The sequence below is a fragment of the Oryctolagus cuniculus genome, chromosome 2, assembly GCF_051225735.1.
Source record: "Oryctolagus cuniculus isolate XC-2025 breed Fujian yellow rabbit chromosome 2, ASM5122573v1, whole genome shotgun sequence".
NCBI lineage: Eukaryota > Metazoa > Chordata > Mammalia > Lagomorpha > Leporidae > Oryctolagus > Oryctolagus cuniculus.
The window spans coordinates 145414189-145442117 of NC_142868.1; the positions used below are offsets into that span (position 1 = coordinate 145414189).

General features: G+C 37.6%; 1 protein-coding gene and 1 non-coding gene across 24 annotated transcripts in view; one reads left to right on the plus strand and one right to left on the minus strand.

The window, feature by feature from the left end:
• EHBP1 (EH domain binding protein 1) overlaps positions 1-27929 on the minus strand; it is a 380185-nt gene that overhangs the window by 333558 nt on the left and 18698 nt on the right. For all 23 annotated transcript variants that reach the window (XM_070069071.2, XM_070069064.2, XM_070069059.2 and 20 more), the window contains exon 3: positions 259-316. In XM_070069071.2, coding sequence (XP_069925172.2) covers positions 259-316 — 58 coding nt within the window. The remainder of the gene's footprint in view (positions 1-258; positions 317-27929) is intronic.
• On the plus strand, positions 7543-7666 carry LOC127490461 (small nucleolar RNA SNORA40). Its single transcript, XR_007918410.1, has one exon. It is a non-coding gene; the product is annotated as a small nucleolar RNA SNORA40 (small nucleolar RNA).

Below are 27929 nucleotides of genomic sequence, written 5' to 3' on the forward strand. Positions count from 1 at the left end.
GCCAAAGTGGCAATACTGAGGACACATTCAAACCATAGCAGTTACCAAATCCAAGACCAAAACTCAAGCAACTAGCTCCCAAATTAAGAACTGCACTTAAAAGATTTAAGCAACTTATCAATCCATTTTCAGCATGTTAATCAGGGGGAAAAATCAACAAACATTCAAAAATATTTTACAGTGGGAACAGAGAAGCTTAAAACTTTGACTTACAGTAGAATTCAATATTTGAGAAAGAAATTTAGGAAATACACTAACCTTAGAAGACTTCCTTCGGCTTCTTCTTGTCCAAACTACCACCAGTTTATCCGGTTGCCTACCAAATGGGAACAAATTAAAGGTAATTTATCTTAAACCAAATCAGTATAGTTTTAATGTTTTTTAAAAGAGCAAAATGTCATCTGCTATAGTTAAAGTAACTACTTTTACAATAAAGTTCTATATTCAAATACAAATATAAAAGAGGTTAAATACAGATGATTTAATTTAAATGACTAATAGTTCATCCACATGATATTCTAAAAATACTTAAGCAAATTAATTTATTGAGACAAACTAAGCTAAAGAATATTTTGAACTGTTTACTAGTTCATGACAAAAAGCACATACATATTTTCTCTAAATATTAATACTTCTAATACATTATCCTCTTTCAGTTGGAATAAATAATAATAAAAATAGCACTTCTGAAATAAAATCTATGGATTGTATCTCTTAATCTTATGAACAATACTAATGGTTTTCAAAACATTTTTATAATCTAGTCATCTCAATTATACTCATAAAAATAATATAGTTCTTTAAAACAGGCAAGGTACATATTTAGCCTTATTTTTTTAGCCTAAAAAATTGGCTAGTTGAATAACTAATCAAATCTATGGCAGAGCCAAGACTAAAGTACAGGTCATTTAATGATAAGCTCAGACCATGCATCTTTTCCTTATTTTCCACTAATATAAGGTCAAACAAAAGCAATACATTCACAGTCTACACAACTAAGATCTCTTTTGTGCTTATAGAGAACATCAAGACTATGACTGATAGCTATTCTACTTGAATTTTCATTTTATAGAATCTTAGATAAAAGTTTCTTAATCAAGAAAAGACTATATCCTCATCTTGGTAACTTTTACCATTTTCATTTTACTCTGGAATCATTTACTTTCAGCAAATGACCTCTTATTCTGTTTCATTTAATTAAATACATATATTACATGCATACACACATACATAAAAGGTTATCAGACTTCCACTGCTCAACCAATAATCTACCTACAATCATGTACTGGTATCCATGGAAAGAGGTCCAGCAAAAAATGTTACTGACTATCACCAAAGTGACTCAGAATGTAGCAAAGAGAACAAAAGTGACAGAAATATTTTCAAAAAAGGTAAAAATCACAGAAGATGGATTGGTAAGTACATATATCTAATACAGATTTGAGAAACATACAAGTGGGAAAATATGCCAGACTTAAAGGAAGTAGTCTTTAGAAAATAATATATCAATGAATTAATAGGATAGATTAAAATAAATCTATATCCACATATTTTGCAACTAAACTACAGAATAGCAAGATAAAGAGAAAAAATCATTTTAAAAAAAGATTATTGACAAAGGAATAATTATACTGACAGTCAACTTTCCTATTAGCAACAAGAGTCCACAAGACAATGAAGTCCATGATCTTCAAGTGCTAAGAGAAATACATAGCTGCCACCCTAGAGCTTTAAATCACCTAAAATTACCACTTAAGAAACACTTTTAGATATCCAAAGACTAAGACTAAGAGTTTACAATGTATAGATCTTAGCTAAAGGAAAGAGGGAATAGAATGCAAAAGGCAACATAAATAAGGTAAAATGTTAATGCTTTTTAAGTGGTAGAACCTGAGAAAATACACAAAAAAAACCAGAAGTTTCAATAATGAAACTATTTGACTAAGGAGCCATCTACACAAATGTACAATGTTTCTGATGGTGATAATAATCAAAATGGTTTAATTCAATAGAAAAATGATAGTTCTCCATCTACGATTAAGTCCAGTTCCCATCAAGTGTCAGGCTTTTTTTTTTTTTTAAAGGTTTATTGATTTATTTGAAAGTCAGAGTTACAGAGAGAGATAGAGAGACAAAGACAGAGATCTTCCATCAGCTGGATTGTTCCCCAGATGGCCTCAACTACCAGGGCTGGGCCAGGAGCAAGGAGCTTCTTCCAGGTCTCCCATGTGAGTACCAGGGGCCCAAACACTTGGGCCATCCTCCAATGCTTTTCCCAGGCCATCAGTAGGGAACTGGTTGGGAAGTGGAGTAGCTGGGACTTGAACTGGCACCCCTAGGTGATGCCTGCGTTGCAGACAGCAGCTATACCCACTATACTACAACACCTGCCCTAGGTGTCAGGCTTTCCGGTGAATTTTCCCAAGAGAAATGTTGGAAGCAGTGGTGAGATTAATGCAGAAGCATTAAATTGCAAGTGAAAGAGACAAATGCTTCACAGCTGACCAACTTTACCCTTTAAGATGATCTATTGAGGCCCTGCATACATTTGGCCCTATGACCTCTTAGCACAGAAGGTAAGATTCATATTCCTCAACACTTCACTACTTGACTCTGATCTACCTTCCTAGCTGTACAACCTACAAATATCTCAAGGGCATCTTACTCTCCAACCAATCCCTGAACACATTTCCCTTAAATTTCTTCTTATCTTTGTATGTATATATCCTTTTTGAAAAAATTTCCTCTTCCTCCTCTTCTTCAACCTGATAAACTCTTATCACTTTCTGTGTGAAATTCTGAGCATTTCTTATTTCATCTCACCCTCCTGAATTCCCCCATTTCATATCCCAAACCTGAGGCAGGGTTAATTATATTCAAAATAATATCCTAGTTACATTGCTGCTTTAATACTCAGTATGCTTTGTATTATTATTAACTTAAATCTCCCCTGCTAGAATTCACTACTTTGTCAACCTTATCATATTTATCTTTGTATTCCCAGCAACTAATAAGAATCTGCTACAAGGTTGAGGTTCAATGAGTACTTGTCACTAAATCAACGAATATTAAATTTCATCAAGGAATCCCCAATTTCTTTTTTAAGGTTTATTTATTTGAAAGGTAGAATTACAGAGAGACAGAGAGAAAGAGAGAGGTCTTCCATCTGCTGGTTCACTCCCCAGATGGCCATAACAGCTGGAGCTGAGCTGATCTGAAGACAGGAGCCAGGAGCCTCTTCTGGGTCTCCCACATGGGTGCAGGAGCCCAAGGACTTGGGCCATCTTCTGCTTTCCCCAGCCATAGCAGAGAACCGGACTCAAATAGGTGCCCATATGGGATGCTGGCACTGCAGGCAGCGGTTTTACCCACCACAGAACATTGCCATCCCCTCCCCCAATTTTCTAATGTAATTTATGACAGTTAACTAAAGCCAGTAGCTATGTAATACATCCTTTTTGCAGCTTATCTGAGTTTTGCAGGGGTAGTCAGCTGCACATTAAAACTTCTGGGGAAGCTTTAAAATGTTGCTTAGATTCTAACCTTAGAGAATCTGATTTAATTGATCTGGTGTGCAGATTTTTAACCTCCACAGGCAATTTAATGGGAAGCCAAGGTTAAGAACCACCTTTAACAGGTAAAGTGGTAAGTAATCCCCTTCCCTCCTGATCTGAGTCACTAGTGAGGCATTAGCTGTGATGGTAGTGAGGGTCTGTCCCCTCCACAGCATCTCCCTAGTGCTACCTGAACTGCTGCCTTCTCCCAACTCAACTCTCAGCAACCTCTCACCCTCAAGCCATCTCAGTGCTTCAGAAAAGAGAAGCTTTTTTAGCTTAAAAAAGCAGGATGAATAGTCTCCTAACTTGCCTGATGCTTCAAAAATGTAGAACGTAAATGACTAATTTGAGAATGCCTTCAGAGATGACTAAATGTTTTTGTGGATTCAAAATCATATTCACATTTTAAATGTTTGCTAGAAATCAATCCACTTTTACACAGCAGCAGCAGCAAAATGAGGCACAATATTCTAAAACAAAGAACTGTACTCAGAGTCACTACTATTGATAGAAGGGTACCAATAACCATACAATCGGCTAACCACAATTAATATTTTAGGCATTCTTTCTGCACTAGAAAAAACTATTAAATATTTACATATGTACTCCCAAGCGAACAGGGAAAGAACAATTATGAATATTTTCTCCTACTACCAAAAACACCTATGCTTACACAACTTTCTATCAAAAAAGTCAAGAAAATCTGATACAGCCCAAGTTTCAGAGAGAATTCAACAATCACATATTCAATATTGCAATCCCCTCACCTCAGTTTAATAACCAGGTAGCACTACATATAATACACACACACAGAGTACATATTCACTTATTACACATAAAGATTTTGTATATATCCACTCTAGGCAACACAGTCAAATTTTCAGAGTAATCTATCTAAAGAAATCCATTGGTAAATATGACACCTTTTGGTGGCTTATTCAGGAATGGAAAACTTACTTTAAAAAATAAAGATTTAGGGGCCAGTGCTGTGGCACAGTGGGTTAAAGCCCTGGCCTGGGGTGCTGATATCCCATATGGGTGCCAGTTCTAGTCCCGGCTGCTCCTCTTCCAATCCAGCTCTCTGCTGTGGCCAGGGAAAGCAGTGGAAGATGGCCCAAGACCTTGGGCCCCTGCACCCATATGAGAGACCCGGAGGAGGCTCCTGGCTCCTGGCTTGGAATCGGCGCAGCTCCAGCCATTGCGGCCATCTGGGGAGTGTGAATCAGTGGATGGAAGACCTCTCTCTGTCTCTGCCTCTCTCTGTAACTCTTTCAAATAAATAAAAATAAATCTTTTTTAAAAAATCCCACCCTCAGAGCCCTTAAAAAGGAGCAATTTGAATTTAAAGATGGTTTGTCTCAAACCATGGTCCTGTTGTTAAATCCTGGAAAGACAAAAAAAGAAGAAAGAGTGAGAAAAAGGCTCCAACTGCATCTTTCTTTGGCCTGTAACTAAATGTTATGCCCTCTTCTTTAGCAAAAAATGAAACGATGTAAACTTAGACTTCTTTAGTTTTTTTCCACTCTCTAACAAGCATCATTTGTGTAAGGCAAAATTTTTAAAGTCATAAGATTCCAAAATTATCACATGAAAATCTGTCTCATTACTTTTCAGAAGTAAAATAAGCATTCAACAAGTAGTCTACTGAGTGCCCACTGTGAACCTGGCATTGTACTCAGCAATACAGATCAAAGATGAAAGAAGACAAGCCCTACACGTTTACAATCTAGCAAGGAGACAAGTATAAACCAACTACTCCAGAGCAGGCACAACCTTGAGAAACACTGAGAAGACAAAAAGACCTTAAATAGGAAAAAAAAAAAAAAAAACTATTTATAAATATCTCAGGAAAAAGTCACACTGACAAAAAGAACCTGCCCAACCACAGAGATTACTTTATTTAGTATTTGTAAAAACTGTAATTTATAATGACACTTTTAGTATAAAGCCCAACAAAAGATGAATAACTAATTACAGTATGTCTGTTTACTGGAAAATTATACAGTCATTAAACTATTTTCCATGAACACTTGTAAGCAAAAGACAATGCTCAGGATATTATGTTAAGTTTTGTAATACAAATTTTAACTTTTTCTATACTATGTAATAGAAGATACCATAAGGAAATACCTCAAAATTATAACTGTGGCTATTACTAGGAAGTAAAATTACATATCATTTTAAGAATACACTTTTCAGGTGCTGGTGTTGTGACACAGAAGGTTAAGTCACTGCCTGCAAAGCCAACATCCTATGACACTGGTTCAAATCCTGGATGCTGCACTTCCAATGCAGCTCCCTGCTAATGCACTTGAGAAAAGGAATGGAGAGTGGCCAATTCTTTAGCCCCCTGCAACAACACGGAAGACCCAGATGCAGTTCCAGGCTCCCAGCTTCAGCCTGTCCCAGCTCTGGGCCTCTGTGGCCATTTGAGTGAAACAGCAGATCAAAGATATTCTCTCTGTGTGTCTCAATATCTCAGTAACTTTGCCTTTCAAATAACCTTTTTTTAAAACTTTTTTGATTTTTACAGGTTTATTTTTAATAGCTTTTACTGTTTTACAGTATGTTCCATAATGAATATCTATTACTTTATTTTGAGGGGAATATTTAGATGGGGGAAGTAAGTTACTAAAAATAAATCGATAAAGTCTGGAATAAATTAAGAGATAAATTAATTTTTAAAAATTTTTGCCAAATTTAAAGAGCTCCCGTATAGGTGAATTAATTTATTTTCTAAGATAACCAAAGTAGAGTGGGTGTCTTAAGTTAACATAAATGTTCCCCAAGGTCTAAAATTTTTTAAATAGGTCCCATCTCACTCTGGTCTCCACTTCTCCTTTTTTGGGTAGCTTCTCAATTCCTGTACCATTTCCTCTTTGGCTGGCAAAGTCAGAATGTCATTCCAGTACAACTGGCAAAGTCCAAACACTATCATTAATGGTTTTCAGATCACTCATTCTCTTCTACATCAACTGAAATGCCCCTTTCTCCGGGGTATTTAAGAAGGCATTAAGTGGAAATATGGAGAAATTATTTATTAGTAAGTAAATACAAAGTTGTAAAAGAGAACCCTTCAAAGAGGACATAGTATGTAGGAAAGAATTCTAGATTGGCAGTTAGGAATCTTGTTTTTCCAAGGCCTGATACTAGGTGACTTTAGAAGGTCTCTCAATTTCTTTAATACCTAATTTACCAAACGAAGAGAACACATGTACAACCTCCGGTAATTCTAAAACATTACATAAATTTAAACAGCACTGATTGTGGTCAAATATTTGGTAGTTTAAAAGTGAAGTAAGAAATTCAGGAATAGGATAAAGATTTACAGCAAGTAGACACTTGCCTCCTGTACACTAACACAATCTAAAGGTAATTAATATCAGCACATTTGAACAATATTGTGAAAGAAAGTAATGTTTTTTAGCAGAGAAGTAAACTGACTACCAAAGATTAGTGCTCCTATCCAAAGCAGAGAGTTAATTCTGGGAGGTACTGCAAGTCCTTCCACCACCACCACCACACTACCATGTTGACAATCAGATGGAGTCACTTGATACTTCCCAGGACTAAAATATGAGAAGTAGAAAAACTAAAAACAATGGTTGGTGTTACTTCTGGAGTAAAATGGCTAATAAATTAGTATACTTTTCCCACACTATCTGAACAAAAAGGATTCTAAAGGACAGAGGACAACAGAGTCCTAAAAATAAAAGGTATGTAGCCCCTAAACGACCACATGGAAGGCCAGCTGACCCAGGAAAACCCACTGTACACTGAGAAGTGAGCAAAAAATAAAATTTATTAGGTTAAATCACTTGGATTTCTGGATGTATTTACTACCAGGCTAGAAAACTCAGTAAACATATGTATGTAAATAACAATAAAACTGCTGTCTTGTAAAAGTTTACACTTCAAAGTGATGAGACAAAATTCAACTGTTTTATGTTTTTTATTTTTCATTTATATAAAATCAATGTTTCACTGCACTTGTATTTGTTTTTAACTTGTGGACAAAGACTGCTACACAGGTGCAAAAAATAAATCCTCTTTTGCAACCCAGAACTCATTGATCAGTATGAGTTTTGATACACACCAGCAGGAATAGGATGCCTAACAAAGTTAAAAGAGATGTGATGGGGGAGTATTTATAACCATAAGGGTTGGTTTTAGGATTGAAGATCTTAGTATTCCAATTTTCATGTTGAGATGGTAAGTTAAGCTGGCTAAAAAAATAAATAAATAAATGTTCAAAGATAAAAGACAGCTATACTTCAAAACTTAAACCTTAAGTTTTCCCTAAATTAAAATAAAGAAACCTTAAGTCTTTTGTACACACAAAGTCTAACATATTGTACTCACCACAGAATTCAGGATACACTTACAATGAGAAAAAGAGCTCAGAACATGAAGACTAAACTTAATGTGAAATAGGCACTTCACTCAATAGCAGGGTTATTCTTTTAGGGGAAAGGGCTCTTAGCCGTAACTAAACATTTCATGGTAGGATGCTATGAATATTGAAACAAAAGGAAGAAAATTGTCTTATCACAGAAATACTCTAACTTTTACTGTTTCTCAAGTAATTATTTTTATCCTTCAGTAGGTACATCTGCCTCCTATTATACTATCACTGTTGCAGCTCCAGTTAATTATACTCCTTTATGCTTACTTCACAAGTTATTTAACAAGCTGTAATAATTAATTCAACAGGAAAAGCTGTACAAATACAAGAAAAAGTACACATACTCACATATATATACATATATGGTACATTTATTTTCTACTAAAAAAAAAGGCCAGTTCTAATAATGAGCTGTAAAGCATCTTTGTCACTTAAATAAAAATACTTTAAATTTAGCATCATCTTAACATTTATAAATATTTTCACAGAATGATTGTTTTGGGGTAAAAACATTTTACTGGTGATGTATTTGGACTTTTGACAGAAATATATGATTTCAAATACCTCTATACCAGTATTTAAGGAGAGCGCCATTCAAATTGAGAAGTATAATTTGGCATTGTTTTTTCTTCGTTTAAAGCGTTTAAAGATTTATTTATCTGTTTGAAAGTCAGAGTTATAGAGAGGAAGAGACAGAGGTAGAGAGAGAAATCCTCTATCCACTCGCTTACTTCCCAAATAGCCACATGGCCAGGGCCAGGCCAGGCAGAAGCCAGGAGCCACGAACATCATCCAGGTCTCCAATGTAGGCAGCAGGGACCCCAGCACTTGGGCCATCCTTTGCTGCTTTTCCCAGGTTACCAGCATGGAGCTGGATCAAAGTGGAGCAGCCAAGACACAAACCAGCACCCATATGGGATGCCAGCACGCAGGCGGTGATTTCACCTGCTGCACCAAAATGCCAGCACTCAATTTGGCATTCTTGAGCTGAGTGTACTGATAGGATACTAGGAAGGAAAATAAATACACACACACGCATTTGCTGTACTATTCAATAGTATAAAGGATTTATAATTTTTATAATATAAAGATATTTCTGAGTCAGACTACAATAAAATGAATCATTGCTGTATATGTTCACAATATTGGTCTTCTGAAACAATGTTTCTAAATTTCTTTATTGTTTTAGAGTATCATAACAATTCCTTCAATTTACCATATTAGTTATAGTTACTCTTTTTTTTTCCATAGTCCTGTTTTTTGTTTGTTTTTTTAAAGATTTATTTACTTTATCTGAAAGGCAGGGACAGAGAGAGAAAGAAAGACAGAAAGAGAAAATCTTCCATCCATTGGTTCACTCCCCAAATGGCCTCAAACAACAGCTGGGGCTGGGCCAGGCGGGAGCCAGGAGCCAGGAGCCTCATCTGGGTCTCCTATGTGAGTGCAGGGGCCCAAACACTTGGGCCATCTTCTGCTGTTTCCACAGGTGCATTAGTAGGGAGCTGGTTTGGAAGTGGAGCAGCCGGGACCTGAATTGACACTCATATGAGATGCCGGCAACAAAGGCGGAGGCTTAACTTACACCACAGCACCGGGCCCCCTCCCCCCCAAGTCCTGTTAAAACAGGTCTCACATTAATACAAATGCTAGTATACCCAAGTTATATACCTGGCTCCTTGGAACTGAATTTAGGAAGAAAAAAGAATGTATCAATCTGACCATTCCCTAGCCTTCCAAAACAATTACCGTCACAATTTCCCCTCAATGCAATTCTGTAATTGCTGCAATTGTACATTTTTTATGATTTTATTTATCTGCCTGTTTCTCTCATGATATTAAGGTTCTCAAAAGATTTCCTAGTATTCACAAAGCACTTACTGGGAACAAGCAGGGAAAAAACATGAAGGATCAAAGAATCATATGAAGACAGCTAGATCTGGGTTTGAATGCTGATTCCCCTTTTCCTAGTTATCAGGTGTAAGTCTGAGGAGGATGCTCATCTGTGAAAGAAAAATGTCATAGGACTAATATAAAGACCAATTGGGGCCAGTCCCGTGCCTGCAGAGCCGGCATCCCATATGGGCGCCGGTTCTAGTCCTGGCAGCTCCTCTTCCAATCCAGCTCTCTGCTGTGACCTGGGAAAGCAGTAGAAGATGGCCCAGGTGTTTGGTCCCCTGCACCCACGTGGGAGACCCAGAAGAAGCTCCTGGCTCCTGGCTTCAGATGGGCACAGCTCCGGCTGTTGTGGCTATTTAGGGAGTGAACCAATGGAAGTAAGACCTTACTCTCTGTCTCTTCTTCTTACTGCCTGTAACTCTACCTCTCAAATAAATAAATAAAATCTTGAAAAAAAAAAGATCAGTTAAGATAACACATAGAAATATTGACATCTGTGTTCTCCACATGTGAGGTTTTTGTAAGGCTACAAAAAAAAAAAAAGAGAGAGAGTAAACAATATACTAAATTAAAGGGACTGTTATGGGTGGCACTATAAAACATTAAAGAAAGTTGAAAAATATTGTTCAAGAAGACTGATATTGCAACAATTCACTATAATGTTATTTCAGAAGTATCTTTATATTATAAAAATTATAACTCTTATGCTACTAAATAGCATAGTAATAGGCTAGTGATAAATACATATATACATATAATTTTTGTTGGTATCTCAAAAGTACTTAGCTAAGTGTCTCTCAAAAAAAAAAAAAAAAACTCAGCAACTACTCCTCATGGATGCATAGTCTCCAAATAGCTTACATGTGAACATCAACCAGGGACCTTTAATACATATATATATATTTTTTTTTTTTAAAAAAAAGGCTTATAGTGACATAATTCTGGAAATTGTATCATTATTTTTCATTAGGAAAGCAAAAAATAAAAAAGAGTTGGAACATAAAGTTGAGGGAATCTTTTAGAAGTGGAATAAAAAGGAAAAGAAATGCAAGACATTTAGATAAATCTAGAAAGTTAAATATCTGACAATCCCCAGTGTAACAGTGAAAAAAAAGCCCCAAGTCGTCACTTAGGCCACAGCCCTAGAGAGGAGCCATGCAATGTGGAACAGGACACTGGAGGGCTCCAGGGATTAAAAAAGAAGTGATGAATTCCCAGTGTTTTTGAGAGTCAATAGAAAAGTTTAAGAATAATAATGATAAACACATTATGGGGGGAAGGGTAGTAATTATCAACACTAGGAAAATCAAAACAAAGAAAATGTGACAATTCTATAGGGCAATATTTACTAGTCGTAACAACAAATTCTGATTTAACTCTGATAGAGCTGATTATGAAATGGGAGGATAGACAAAGGAAAGAATAAGTATGTTTAAGAAGAGGTGGTTTAAGACAGCTAAATTCCCAACTCCCAAAATCAACACTGTTAAGGACTACAATCAATAAAAGAATAGTTGAAAGTATGCAATTGAAAAATGATATATACTACCTCACAAAAATACAAACAAATATGAGTGCTGGCAAGAATACAATGAAATTAGAACCCTCATACATTGCTCGTGGGATTGTAAAATGGTGTGCCTGCTATGGAAAACAGTTTGGCAGTTTCTTAAAAAGTTAAACATAGGGGGCTGGTGCTGTGGCATAGCAGGTAAAGCTGCCACCTCCAGTGCCAGCATCACATAAGGGCGCCAGTTCGAGTCCTGGCTGCTCCACTTCCAATCCAGTTTTCTGCTATGGCCTGGGAAAGCAGAAGATGGCCCAAGGCCTTGGGCCCCTGCATCCGCGTAGGAGACCCAGAAGTTCCTTGGTCCTGGCTTCGGATCGCCACAGTTCCAGCCATTGCGACCAGTTGAGGAGTGAACCAGCGGGTGGAAGACCCTCCCCCCACCACCGCCGCCACCTCTCCTTCTCTCTCTGTGTAACTCTTTCAAATAAATAAATAAATCTTTAAAAAAAAAATTAAACACTTTCAGTTTCCAGTCCAGCAATATAAGCAGACTAGAAGTTACCATATCTCTACAATACATAAAAAACTCAACAAATTCAAATATCAACAACTCTTTTTAGATTTAAAACAGAAGGTCACTGGACAAACCAACAACAAACAACAGAGAATCACAACTTAACAGAGCTGACACTTTTCTGCAAACCAGTGCTAGAGTAGGGAAAACTGAACTCTAACTAATAAAGTGCCAAATATTCACTTTGGACAGTCTGAGAAATAAAACATCCAGGCAGACCCAGTCACAGGGGTTGGGAGGAACGGACACACACTCCTGTGTGTTTTATCTCCTGGAGCTTTACCACGTTCCCATATTGAATACCAGTGAAAAATACCCTTATGCTCACAATGGGGGAAGGGAAAACCTATTTTAAGACATGTCAGAGTATTCTGTTTTCCATAACAAGGTCCATCCTTAAGAAGAACTGTTAAACTAAAGCGTAATCTGCTAGGGTTTTCATCAAAACCTAATTGACCCGGGAAAAGGAAAATACACAACACCAGCTCACTTCCCACTAGAGCCATCCTGCCCACTGAAGTCAGGGAGAAGTAACTTAAGTTATTTAAGTTCATAGAACATGGGCTGGCATCGTAGTGTAACAGTAAGGCTGCTGCCTACCACTCTGGCATCCTTTACGGGCATTGATTCAAGTCCGAGCTGCTCCACTTCCAATCCAGCTCCCTGCTAATGGCCTGGGAAAGCAACAGGAGTGTATCCCTGCCACTCATTTGTTAAGCCCATAGGAAGCTCCTGGCTCCTGGCTTTGGTCTGGCCCAGCCCTGACCATTGTGGCCATCTGGGGCATGAACCAGCATTTGGAACATCAATGTCTCTGTCTCTACTTTTCTCTCTGTAACTCTTTCAAGTAAATAAACAAATCTTAAAAGCAAAAAAAGTTTATAATCAGAGGCACAGACCTAATCACAAGAATACAGAGTGTTTCCTCTCCTCTCTGTCAATTCCACCACTTTAGTTTAATTAAAAGCCTACTTACAGTACTTCTTTTACCCAAAATACCAACTCCAACTATCAAGAATCAATTACAAGTCATACTTGCTTTCCCTCTCCCACAATGCTTCATGTTCTATCTTTCCATCCTGGAATTGAAGGATGGCTTTCACAAAGAAGGGTGATGAGAAGAGCTGTTCGGCCATCAGGGAAGTGGTGACTCAAGAGTACACCATCAACATTCACAAGTGTTTCCAGAAGTGGGATTCAAGAAGTGTGACCCTCGGGCACTCAAAGAGACCTGGAATTTTGCACTCCAGATGTGCACACTGATATCAGGCTCAACAAAGCTGTATGGGCCAAAGGAAAAAGGAATGTCCTATACCATATCTGCATGAAATTATCCAGAGAATGTAATGAGGTTGAAGACTCACCAAAGAAACTCTATACTTTGTAACTGTCACAGCTTTCAAAGATCTCTGGCAGTCAATGTAATAAGAACTAACTGCAGTTTAAAATTATAAAACTAAAAAGAATCAACTACCAAGTACACTGAAAGGCCAAAAAACAGTTTGAAGAGACAGAACAAACATGAGAATAAGATTCAGAATGGGAATAAGATCCAGAGATGGTAGAAATATGAGAATAATCAGACAGGTAATTTATAATTAATATACTATGGGCTCTAATAGGATAAATTATATATAGCTTGCAAGAAAAAAATGAGCCATGTAAACAGAGATGGAAATTCTAAGAAGAACCAAAAAGAAATGCTAAAGATCAAAAAACTATTACAGAAATGAAGACTGCCTTTGATAGGCTCATTAGATTTTCATGGCTGAAGGGAAAAAAAAAACCCTGAACTTGAGTGTATCTCAACAAACTTGAAAACTTCTCTTTTTACAGGAAAGAGAACAAAAACCGAAAAAAAAAAAAAAAAAAAACAGAATATCCCTACACACAGGACAGTTACAAAAGGTTTATATATGAATAACAAGAACCAGAAGGAGAGGAAACAGAACAGTAACAGAAGAAATATTTGAAACAATAATGAATCAGTTTCTTCAAATTAATGCAAGACACCAAACCACAGATTCAGGAATCTAAAAGGACACTAAGCAAGATAAAAGCCAAGAGATCTACAGAAAAGCATAGTTTCAAACTATAGAAAATAAAAACAAAGAAAAAATCCTGAAAAAAGTCAGAGAAAATAAAATTATTACTCATACAAGAAAAAAGGTAAGATTTATAAATGACTTCTCAGAACCATGCAGGCAAGAAGAGAGTGCAGGGAAATACTTAAAGTGCTTAGAGGAAAAATCCATCAACCTAGAATTCTGTACCATGGGAAACTGTCCTTTAAAAGTGAAGGATATCCGGCGCCGCAGCTCAATAGGCCAATCCTTCGCATTGCGGCACCAGCACACTGGGTTCTAGTCCCGCTCGGGGCGCCGGATTCTGTCCCGGATGCCCCTCTTCCAGGTCAGCTCTCTGCTGTGACCAGGGAGTGCAGTGGAGGATGGCCCAAGTGCTTGGCCCTTGCACCCCATGGGAGACCAGGAAAAGCACCTGGTTCCTGCCTTCAGATCAGCGCGGTGCACCAGCCACAGCGCACCGGCCACAGCAGTCATTGGAGGGTGAACCAACGACAAAGGAAGTCCCTTCTCTCTGTCTCTCTCTCTCACTGTCCACTCTACCTGCCCCCCCCCCAAAAAAAAAAAGGTGAAGGAGAGGGGCCAGCATTGTGGTGTAGTGGGTTAACCTGCCACCTGCAGTGCAGGTGTCCCATATGGGCACCAGTTCAAGTCCCAGGTGCTCTACTTTCCACCCAGCTCCCTGCTAATGCACTGGGAAAGCAGCAGAAGAGGGTCCAAATCCTTGGGCCTCTGTACCCATATGAAAAAACTGGAAAAAACTCCTAGCTCCTGTTTTTAGCCTGGCCCACCCCACTGTTACAGCGATCTGGGAAGTAAACCAGCAAATGGAAGATCTCACTCTCTGTATCTCTCTCTCTGGCTCTCTCTAACTCTGCCTTTCAAATAAATCAAAATAAATTTTAAAAAACTGAACAAGAAATACAGACTTTCTCTGACAAACAAAAACTGAGAGATTTTGTTTCCACTAAACTTGCTCTGAAAAAAATGTTCAATTGGAAAGAAGGAAAATAGTATGGGTCAGAAACTAGAATCAACATAAACAAAGGAAGGGCATTGAATAAATCATAAAGGTAAAAAGAAAATCTTTCTCCTTATTCTTAACTGTTCTAACAGAAAACAATTTGTTCCAAATAAAAATAGCAACAATAGATTTAATTATAATATGCATATATATTATGTTTATATAGTATGTGTGTTTACATATATATATATATACACACACACACTTCCACGTGCTTATATAAATGAAATGATGAACAGCAATGACACAATGGGTAGGAAGGAAGAATTAGGATTATTTTGTTATTATATACCTTATATATATAAGGTGGGTTTTATATATATACATATATACCATATATATATATATAAAAGATATAGCATCATTTGAAAATGGACCCATATTAGTTGTAAATGTATTTTGTAAACTCCAGGGCAACCACCAGAAAAGGAAAAAATAAGAATAAGAAAGAAGATAAAGGAAATCATATAAAAATGCTCAATTAAGCCACAAAAGATAGAGTGGAAAAATAAAAACAGGAAGACACAGGTCCCTTCCATCCACATGGGAGACCTGGATTAGGTTTCTAGCTCTGGACATTATCTTGACATAGCCCCAACTATTGTGGACATTAGGGAAGTAAACTGTAGGTGGGGCACTCACTGCCATTCTTTATCTGTCTGCATCTCTCTCTCTCTCTCTCTCTCTCTCTCTCAAGGGCAGCAAATAGAAAACAGTAACAAATAAGATATTGATCCAATTGATCCAATTACATCAATAATCGCTTTGCTGGTCTAAATGTACCAATTAAAAGACATTGCCGGGATAATTCAAAAACAACACTAGCTGCATGTTTTCTACAAGAAATCCATTTTAAATATAAAGACATGAATAGATTAAAAATAAATGGATGGAGAAAAATATTCCATCTAACTCTGATCAAAATAAAGCAGGAGTACCTTGTTAGCTTCAGAAAGAGCAGATTTCAAAGCAAAGAAAGCTATCAGAAGATAAAGAGGGACATTACATAATCATAAAGGGGTCAATTATTGAACAAAATACAATACTTAATGTGTATGTACCTAACACCAGAAACTCAAATAAAATTAATCAAAAACTAATAGATGGGGCCAGCTCTGTGGCATAGCGGGTACAGCTGCCACTTGTAGTGCCGGCATCCCATATGAGCACCAGTTCAAGTCCCGGCTGTTTCACTTCCAATCCAGCTCTCTGCTATGACCTGGGGAAGCAGTAGAGGATGCCCCAAGTCCTTGGGCCCCTGCACCCTCGTGGGAGACCCAGAGGAAACTCCTGGCTCCAGATTGAGGCAGCTCTGGCTGTTGTGGCCATCTGGGGAGTGAACTGCAGATGGAAGACCTCTCTCTCTCTTTCTCCTCTGCCTTTCTGTAACTCTGCCTTTCAAATAAATAAATAAATCTTAAAAACAAACAAATAGAACTGCAAGAACAGATGAATCCATGATCATAATCAGAGATGTCAACATCCTAGGAAATGGACAGATCCAGCAGATAGAAATTCAGTAAGAACAAAGTTGAATTAAGCACCAATCAACCAGATGTTATCAATAGGCTACTTTATTCAACAAAAGCAGAACATACTTTTTTCTCAAGCTCACATAGAACAGTTACCAAGATCATATACGATGACATAAAACACACTCTAAAAAATTTAAAAGAATAGAAATCATACAGGGGCCAACGCTCTGGTGCAGCAGGTTAATGCCCTGGCCTGAATCGCAGAGGATGGCCCAAGCCTTTGGGGCCCCTGCACCCTCGTGGGAGGCCCAGAGGAGGCTCCTAGCTCCTGGCTTCAGATCGACGCAGCTCCAGCCGTTGCAGCCAATTGGGGAAAACCATTGGATGGAAGACCTCTCTCTGCCTCTCCTCTCTTTGTGTGGCTCTTTCAAATAAATAAATAAATCTTTAATTAAAAAAAAAAAAAAAAAAAGAGGGGCCGATGCCCTGGCTCACTTGGTTAATCCTCCACCTGTGGCACCAGCATCCCATATGGGCGCCGGGTTCTAGTCCTGGTTGCTCCTCTTCCAGTCCAGCTCTTTGCTGTGGCCCGGGAAGGCAGTGGAGGATGGCCCAGGTGCTTGGGCGCCTGCACCCACGTGGGAGACCGGGAAGAAGTACCTGGCTCCTGGCTTCGGATTGGCATAGCTCCAGCCATAGCGGCCATTTGTGGGGTGAACCAACGGAAGGAAGACCTTTCTCTCTGCCTCTCTCCCTCACTGTCTAACTCTATCTGTGAAATAAAAAAAAATAAATAATAAAAAAAATCATACAACATCTCCTTATAGACCACAATAGAATTAAACCAGAAATCAATTAACAGAATGATACCTGGAAAACCCCAAAATACAAGGAAATTATACAACACATTATAAATACAAAACACATGGGTAAAAAAAAAATCAACAGAATTTTTTAAAAATTATTTTAACTCAATGAAAATAATTTATCAGGATTTGTGTGATACACCTAAGGAAGTGTTTTCAGAATGAAACTGACAGCATTGAAAATTATGGTATATATTAAAAATGAAAAATGTCTATAATGAATAATCTGTTTCCACCTCAGAAAACTAGAAAAAGAACAAATTAAATGTAAAATAAGCAGAAAACCTGTAAGAATGAAAGCAGAAATCAATGAGGCTAGAAACAGGAAATCAATAGACAAAATCAAAAGCTGGGATTTTTTTTTTTGAAAGAATCAATAAAATCAATAAACCTCTAACCAAGGTGAGAAAAAAAAAGAAAAATTACTAGTGTCAGAAATGAGAGAAGATTCCACTATAAATTCTAGGGATATTAAAAGGGTAATAAAGGAAAACTATGCACAATTCATTTCAAGCTGGATTGGATATAGAGTAGCCAGATCTGAAATCAGTCTCTCCAACAGAGAATGCAATGCCCCAAGTAGCAAATAAACTACTGTACCAAACATCTACCTTGAAAAACTTTTAAAATCACTTCTTCTACTAGTCAATATTAATGATACCAAAATCACATAAGTGTTTAAACATTTCATTTATACTTTAAAAAAGAATCTGTATATGTATAGAAAATGCAAATAGCTCCACAACTGGAAAGGTTAGTTTTCACCCCAGTTGTGAGTAATAACAAAATATACTAGATTGTTCTCAGGAATAACCATAGTGTACTGAAGAGATTTTTGAGTTTGATTGAGCTTGTCATTTGAAAAGAAACATGTTTTTAATTAGAGAATGAAATTTGGGGGAAAAAATTAAATAATACTATTAGCATCTAACTTTTTTAAACAACTGTTTAGAGACAAGAGTAAAGTGGTTAAAGAAGTCATATGAGAACAGAACAGGGGCAATCATCTAGCCTAGTGGCCCAGACACCTGTTAAGACATCCATGTCCCACAATGGAGTGCTTGGGTTCAATTCCCAGCTCTGATTTTTTTTTTTTTTTTAAGATGTACTTATCGGGGTCGGCATTGTGGGGCAGCATGTTAAGTCTCCACCTGAGACACTGGCATCCCATACATGCGCTGGTTTGAAACCTGGCTTCTCCACTTCTGATCCAACTAATATGCCTGGGTAAGAAGTAGAAGACAGCCCAAGTGCTTGGGCCCCTGCACCCATATCAAAGACCCAGAAGAAGCTTTGGGGTCCTGGCTTTGGCGTGGTACAGACCTGGCTGTTGTGGCCATTGGAGGGGAGTGAACAGTGGATGGAAGAGAGAGCTCTCTCTTGCTCTCGTGCTCCATCCCTCCTTCCCCTGGACACAAAAAGTACATTTTCTAAAACATTTAAAACACACACAAGTTCGTTCATGAACAGACCAGAAATGTATCAATTTTCATTTCTAAATCTGTTTTCTATGAAGGAAAGCTACTGCCCTAAGGGAAAATGTTAAGAGGAGAAAATGTATTACTGCTTATTATGACAAGATATGAACTCAGTACATATAGTAGCTGCTTATGTTACAATTCTAGCACAGAGATTTGGGGCTTTTGGTTTTCTTAATTCAAATTTCCAACTCATACTGACTTTTCTACAATTGACCTTTATAAACAAGGATCTACAATTTTCTGAGCTTCCTAACTACACAGAAACTAGAATGATAAATGATATATAGCTGTATGACTTTAATCTGTGAAAAAAATGTGAATTGGAGTGGGCATTTGCCCTAACACTTAAGTCATACTTGGAATACTGCATCCCATATTGGAGAGTCTATTTTGAGTTTCAGATACTCCACTTCCAAACCAGCATCCTGCTAACATACATTCTGGCAGCAGATGACAGCTTAAGTACGTTGGGTCTATGCCAGCTACATGGGAGACCCAGATGAAATTCTGGGCTCCTGGCTTCAGCCTGGCCCAGCCCTGGATGTTGCAGGCACTTGGGGCCAACCAGCAAACAGAAGATCTCTGTTTGTCTCTCTCTCTCTGCCTTCCAATAAAATGAAAATAAAAATTTAGAAAAGAAAAATAAAAGGGGCCGGCGCTGTGGTATTGTAGGCTAAACCTCTGCCTGTAGCACCAGCATCCCATATGGGTGCCAGTTCCTAACCTAACTGCTCCTCTTCTGATCCAGCTCTCTGCTTATGGCCTAGAAAAGCAGCGGAACATGGGCCCAAGTGCTTGGACCCCTGCATACACATGGGAGGCCCAGAATTTCCTGGCTCCTGGCTTCAGAATGGCCCAGTTCTGACCATTGCAGCCATCTGGGGAGTAAACCAGCAGATGGAAGATCTTTCTTTTTGTCTCTCCCTCTCTCTGTAACTCTGCCTCTCAAATAAATAAATAAAATCTTAAAAAAAAAGTATTAAAAATATTATATATTATCCCATGAAGGTGAAATATGCAAGTGTTCCAATAAGTCACAATCAACATAACTGATATTACAACTACTGCAATGTACCTTCTCATGGTATCAAAAGCAGTATTTAAAAATTTCCCTGGGGCCAGCACTGTGGCGTAGCAGGTAAAGCTGCCGCCTCCAGTGCCAGCATCCCATATGGGCACCAGTTCAAGTACCAGCTGCTCAACTTCCAATCCAGCTCTCTGCTATGGCCTGGGAAAGCAGTATAGAAGATGGCCCAAGACTTTGGGTCCCTGAACCCACATGGGAAGACCCAGCTCCTGGCTTGGGATCAGCACAGCTCCAGCCGTTGTGGCCATCTGTGAAGTGAACCAGCGGATGGAAGACCCCTCTCTCTCAGTCTCTCCTCTCTCCGTGTAACTCTGACTTTCAAATAAATAAATCTTTAAAAAAAAAATTCCCTTTCAAAATGTGTAGACGTTTTCAAATCTTCTAACTTTGCTTTACACCAAAATCATAGCTATAAATAAAAACATTGTTTTAAAAAATTGCAGACTTTAGGGGTGAGCATTTTGGTCTTCTGGTTAAGATACTATTTGGGATGCCCACATTCCACATCGAGTGCCTGGGTTCAAATTTCAGTTAGACTCCAGATCCCAGCTTCCTGCGAACATGTACCCTAGGAAGCAGCAGGTAATGACTCACATTTGAACCCCTGCCATCCACACAGAAATTCTAGGAGTTCTAGGTTTCTGGTTTAAGTCTAGCCTAGGCCCAGCTACTGTGGTAATTTGTGGGAAACACAGTGAATGGGAGATCTGGATATTTCCCCTACCCCTACCTTTTCCACAAACAAAATAAACAGATAAAAATAGAGGATTTTAAATAAAAGCTTTGAAAGTCCAGAGATTCCAAAATATCAGCAACTAGAATAGTGGTTAGTTAGAATAAGTTTAAGAAAAATCTATTATTTTCTTTTCTTCCAAAGGGAGGGGAGTAATGCTGTATATCCAACTTTAAAAGGTGAGACATTGGAATCAGTGAAAAAAAGGTCCTTTTCCTTTCCATATAACCTCTGTATAACCTCTTTAATTCCTGCCCAATTTCCCCTAGCTTGTCCACAGCAAGCCATGTTTTTATTATTTTTTTAAAACAAGTGCTTGAGTTTGGAGCCTTAGCAAACTTCCTACCAATCCTCTTTCTTACTCAACCACTGGCTGCGAAAATCATAATCAAAATATAATTTTTAAGAGCTGCAATTTGGCTTGAGATCTTGTATGACCTTTTAATTTTACAGATGTTTTCATCTGAATAATAGAGCCAGACTAGATATCAGGGCTCTTGACTGAATGAATGTTCATCATTTGGCAAGCCTTGCTTCAGGAATATCATACTGGGGGCCAATGTTGTGGTACATGCTCAAATACCAAAATCACTTTCTAAAAATCTTAGAAAGGTAAGGAATAATATAATGCACACAAATACATTAAATACTGAAACTTCAAATCTCATTGTGCTAAATATGTTAGAACTTATGCCCCAAAACATACAGTTGCTGGCTCATTCTTTTTTCTCTTTCTCTACTTTCCAATCTTTTCCTTCTAAGTTTTTTTTTTTTTATGATAGGCATTTTAATTATACTTTGTTACTATTGGGTAGAGAGAATACTAAAGGCACAGAAATTATTAAAAAAATTATTAAAAAATTATCATGTAGAATGAAAGATATATATTATGGTACTCCAAAACATGGAAAATGTGAAAAGATAAGTTCAGTTGGATACAAAAAAATTGGAAATTCATGCATAGTTTTTTTTTTTTTTTTTTTTTTTTTTTTGACAGGCAGAGTGGACAGTGAGAGAGAGAGACAGAGAGAAAGGTCTTCCTTTGCCGTTGGTTCACCCTCCAATGGCCGCCGCGGCTGGTGTCCTGCAGCCAGCACACTGCGCTGATCTGAAGGCAGGAACCAGGTGCTTTTCCTGGTCTCACATGGGGTACAGGGCCCAAGCACTTGGGCCATATGCATATTTTTTTCATAATATACATTTCCCATGAGTTTTTGAAGACCTCCCCTCATACAGTTTTTGGAACCAAATAAAACTTCCAGCACATATATATCATAATCTACATTCTCTCAAGAATATTTGTCATCTTCAATACATTTGAGACATTTCAAAAGTTAATGTCTCAACAAATATGTTACATGTTTGAATAAGGTGTCCCTAGCCAAACACATTTTCCCAGTTGCACATGATGCTCCCAATTATACCTAAACAAGTAGATCAATCAGTCATATTTAATTAAACTAGTAAGGAATTGTTGGATATAGCTATGCTATATTCTATTTTTTTTTTATTTATTTGAAAGGAAGAGAGAGTTATAAATGAATAAAAACTAGTCAACAAAAGAAAGAAAATATTAAATTTCTCAACAAGATAAAATTAAAACAGGGTGAAACCATCTTTTACCTATTGGATTAGAAACTTAAAATTACGCTATTTGTAAAAGTATGGTGAGTCTGGCACTGCCATACATTGCTAACTATAAGGTGCATGAAGATGAACTTTTTTAAGATTTATTTATTTATTTGAAAGTCAGAGTTACACAGAGAGAGAAGGAGAGGCAGAGGGAGAGAGAGAGAGAGAGAGAGGTCTTCCATCCAATGGTTCACTCCCCAATTGACCACAACGGCCAGAGCTGTAATGATCCGAAGCCAGGAGCCAGGAGCTTCCTCCGGGTCTCCCACGCAGGTGCAGGGGTCCAAGGACTTGGGCCATCTTCCACTGCTTTCCCAGGTCATAGCAGAGAGCTGGATCGGAAGTGGAGCAGCAGAGACTTGAACCAGTGCACATATGGGATGCCAGCACCGCAGGCAGCGGCTTCACCAGCTATGCCACAGTCCCGGCACCAAAGATGAACTTTTTATAAAGCAATTTAGCACATATCACATGCAAAAAGAATGAATTTAGTAATTCACTTTTTTTGGTAAAAAAAAAAAACTTATAAAATAATAGTGTGCTAATGGAAACACAGAGATGAAACTCTCAGAATCAAAATAAAGTGCTATAAAAGAATTGAAGAATGCTTTTGATAGAATCATCAATAGACTGGATATTGCCATGGAAAGAATCAGTAAATTGCAAGAAATGTCTATAGAAATATCTAAAACTGAAATGTAAATAGAAAAAAGAATATACAAGGACTGTGAGACAATTAAAAAAGGCATAAATACATAGAATGACAATCTAAGGGGAAAAAAGACAAACAGAAGAAATAGATGAAGCAGTAACAATAGAGATTTCCCCATATTAATGACAGACATCAAACCAAAGATCTAGGTCAAAGAAACCAAGTAGGACAGGGGCCAGTGCTGTGGTGGAGTAGGTAAAGCCACCGCCTGCAGTGTCCTCACATCCCAGATGAGCACAGGTTTGAGTCCCAGCTGCTCCATTTCTGATCCAGCTCTCTGCTATGGCCTGGGAAAGCAGTGGAAGATGGCCCAAGTCTTTGGGCCCCTGTAGCCTTGTGGGAGACCTGGAAGAAGCTCCTGGCTCCTGGCTTCGGATCAGTGCAATTCCGGCTATTGTGGCCATCTGGGGTGTGCACCAGCGGATGGAAGACCTCCTTCTCTCTCTGCCTCTCCTTCTCTCTCTGTGTAACTCTGACTTTCAATTAAATACTAAATCTTAAAAAAAAAAAAAAAAAAAAAGTAGGACAGACATATAAAGAAATCTATACCTAAGCATACCATTTTCACACTGCAGAAAATTAAAGCCAAAGCAAAAATCTTGAAGGAACCCAAAGAAAAGGAAAACATTCATAGAAAGGAACAAGGATAAGAATAACACCTGCCCTCTTTTAAGAAACCATGCAAACAAGAAAGTCGAGTAAAATGGTTAAAGCTTGAATGGTTAAACCTAGAATTCTGTATCTAGTGAAACTGTCCTTTCAAAGTAAAGGAGAAACAGATTTCCTCAGGTAACCAGGCTTTAAAGATTTTGTCACCAGTTGAACTCCCTTGTTAAAAAAAATGACACTTAAAATTTCTTCAGAAAGGAAAATTACACGGTTTAAAACTCAGATCTACATAGCAAATTCAATCAACAGTGTATGAAAAGAATTATAAACCATGACCAAGTGGGATTTCTTCTAGGTATGCAAGCTGTTTCAACATTCAAAATCAATTCTTATAATCCATCACATTAACAAGCTAAAGAAAAGTCACATGATTATATCAACAGATGCAGAAACTGACAAAATCCAATACCAATTCATGGTATTAAAAAAACCTGGGGGCTGGCATTGTGGCATAGCAGGTAAAGGCGCCACCTGCAACGCCAACATGCCACACGGATGGCCAATTTGTGTCCCGACTGTTCTACTTCCGATCCAGCTCCCTGCTATGGCCTGGGAAAGCAGTGAAAGATGGCCCAAGAGCTTGGCAAATGCTTGGGCCCCTGCCACCCACATGGGAGACCTGAAAGAAGCTCCAGGATCCTGGCTTAGACCTGGCCCAGTGCTGACCATTGCAGCCAGCTGTGGAGTGAACCAGAGGATCGAAGATCTGTCTCTCTGTCTCTCCCTCTCTCTTTGTAACTCTGACTTTCAAATAAAAAGATAGAATCTTAAAAAAAAAAAAAAAAAAAAAACTCTCAGTCAACTAGTAATAGAGGATAACTCCTTAAAGGACATCTACAAAAATCCTACAGCTAACCCCATACTTAAACCAGCAGATGGATGATCTCTCTCTTCCTCTCTCTGCCTCTACCTCTCTGTAACTCTTTCAAACAAATATTTTTTTAAAAAAATGACCAACGAATGCTTAAGCTATTTTGTACTTTAGAGTACTCTTCAAATTAAAATTGAACAATTAAGTTTGATTTCTAAATCCATTTGAATGAATAAATCCAGTTTCAATTAAGTTTCTTTGACATAGAGTTTTACTACACGGATCTCTGCATTTAATGATTTCTGGAGATGAGAATTGAGAAACTATCATCAGCATGTGGTAAACAATATTTCAGAATCTTAAGCAAAATGAATTGGAAGACTAGTAAAACAGAAAAAAAAACAGATGTAAGTGATTAAAATTATACTAAATGTATCCTATAAGCAAAAGGAAACCATGGAAAATCCATTTGAGATGGAAAACTATGATAGTATTACAAAGGACCAGAAGGGGCTACTAAAGCATTAGAGACTCTACCTAAAGCCTACACTACAGGTTCCCAAACTTTCTAGGTTAACAAGTCCCTTCATATACTGGCAATTTTTTCACAGATTTCCCAAACATCAGGCCCAAAGAAATACATAACCATTCTGTTCATTTAGTTGTCAGGTTAAAACACTTAAGAAGTTAAGTAAAATTTTTCAAATCCTAGAATCAGATTGGACATGGCCTCCCTCATTCCCTGATCCACATAGAGCTTGATGTGATATCTGCTTTTAGTCACAGCAACTGCCAAAAATCTAGCTTTACAAAAACAGATCATTGTCAGAAATGTAACAATCTAATTTTAAAACTTAACTAACCCAAGCTAGTAGTCATGTGGTTTCTGACTGTCTCTGCTGTGTTTCAAACTTTTTAAGCATCTCTTGGCATTCACATGAGTTCTCTATAGTGCCTGTGGGCTTCTTGGCACAGTTTGGGAACCATAGGCCTTGGCAAAAGATAACAAAGGTTGAAACCAATAGGCAGTGGCAACAGAAAAATCTAAGTGAGAATAAAGAAATACTTGAAAGGAAAAAAATGAGCAGATCCAATGATGTTTCCTGGAAATGCAATAATGCAAGTATCTAAGAAGTTAAGACTTTCCTTTAAAAACAATTCTACCTTTAGCTATCCCTCCACAATCTGTGCTTATATAAAAGAAAACAAAATAGTCTTTTCTGTATGTGAATGAATGAACTAGTTCAAATGTTTAATTTTGACAGCTACATATGCAGCACAGCTGCAATATATTGCTCTTGCTTTTAAACAACAACAAAAATTACAAAGAAAGAATAAAAGGTAGTTCTAAAACCTAACTTGATGGTCTTAGAATAAAATGACAGATTTGCCAGCACCACCCCACACCTAAGGAATCAGGACCCACAAAGGGGCATGGGCATCTTTATATTTGCAAAGTAGTCCAGCAATTCTAAGCAGTGGTTAAATCAGCACTGTCCGACCACTGCCGTGGCTCACTAGGCTAATCCTCCACCTGCGGCACTGGCACCCAGGGTTCTAGTCCCAGTCGGGGCGCCGGATTCTGTCCCGGTTGCTCCTCTTCCAGTCCAGCTCTCTACTTGTGGCCCAGGAAGGCAGTGGAGGATGGCCCAAATGCCTGGGCCCTGCACCAGCATGGGAGACCAGGGAAGAAGTACCTGGCTCCTGGCTTCGGATCGGCACAGTGCACCGGCCGTAGCGGCCATTTGGGGGTGAACCCACAGAAAAAGGAAGACCTTTCTCTCTCTTTCTCTCTCTCTCTCTCTCTCTCTCTAACTCTGCCTGTCAGAAAAAAAAAAAATCAGCACTGTCCAATAAAAATTTTTGTGATAATAGAAATGTTCGATATTTTTACTGTTAAATAGGGTGGACCCTAACCACATGTGGCTTATAAACATCGATACATCACTAGTATGGGGGAAGAACTGGGTTTTATTTAAATTTAGATGTAAGTAGCTGCATGTGATTAGGTGCTTTTGTACTGGACACCTTGGAACTAGATGATTTATGTTAAACATACATTCTTGTTAAGTTTTCCAAGTTGTACCCTGGTTTAAACTGAATGATCAGAAAACTACGTTCTTTAAGCATATTCTCTCATAATTAATCTTCATAGAAGTCGACATAAATATTTTCCGATTTAACAATGGTTCTAAGTCATTTGTAGCTGAAGATTTTACTTCTTTTTTTACATAGTAGAAATTCTTTTGGAGTAAGTAGCAAGAAAAGTCTCATCAAAAAATTTATGCTTTGTTTAGCCAGAAGGACTGTTGCATGAGCCAGCAAACTTCTCTTCTTCCTTCAATTGCAAGTAAACTCACAACCAAATCCAGTGTCCAGTGGAAACCACTGACCACCCTCAAATGCCTACCAATAGGTACTCTCTTCTCTAAAACTATGGCTGTTCTATTTATACCCCTAAATTAGTCAACACAGTGTTATTTTAAATCCTTAAGCTGACAAGCTCTTTTGGACATAGGCAGAATATTAACTTCTAAACTGGTAGCTTCTTTGAATTAAAGCCAATTTTAATAACTTTCATTTAAAAATTTTGTTATTTTAAAATAATAATACTGAGATTAATAAGGTAGCAAATTTTTAATAGCTCAAACTTACCAAAGAAAGTCTTTAGATGTCTATTAGGAAAATTGCCTTAAAATACCACTGTTAACAGTGATTTGTAAAACAAATAAATAATGACATACTAACAACCACCCTCATTTCACAAACTCAGTTCTACTTATCTCAACAAACATCCAAAGTCCAAATGCAGAATATGAACATTCCTACAGAGCATTCAATTCAAAACATTTTGTGCAATTTTTCCTTTAGCACACTGGACTATTTTTAAATCATGCAATGAACCATTTCAGTGGCTCTTTTGTTGAAATTTCCCACAAAATTAGCATACATTTGATGCATCAATAACACATTTCCAGAAATGTCAATTTTTAAGTTCCCTGAGCACTTCAATAGCAAAACTAATGTGAAATGACATTAAATCATAACAGTAAAACTTCACATAATCTGCTAAAATTTCATTTAAAAATCAATTTTTAGAACATGTAAACCAAGACTGAATAACACAATAATATAAGGAAATTATATACAACAAAAAATACAATTTGCTCCCTGAGATCATTTTTAAAAAATCATGACAGAAAAAAATTGTAAAAAAAAAATACCATAAATATCATAAATTGTCACCACAGGATATATGGTGTCCTATGACATATATGACATAACATGGCATATTATTCTACTTTGGAGTAATTAAATTTCCTTAGCCCTATATTTACTTAAAATAATTATTTTAAAAAGGAAATAAAAGTAAAACCATATGATTTTGTTATAGAAGCAAAAATACAGTTTCT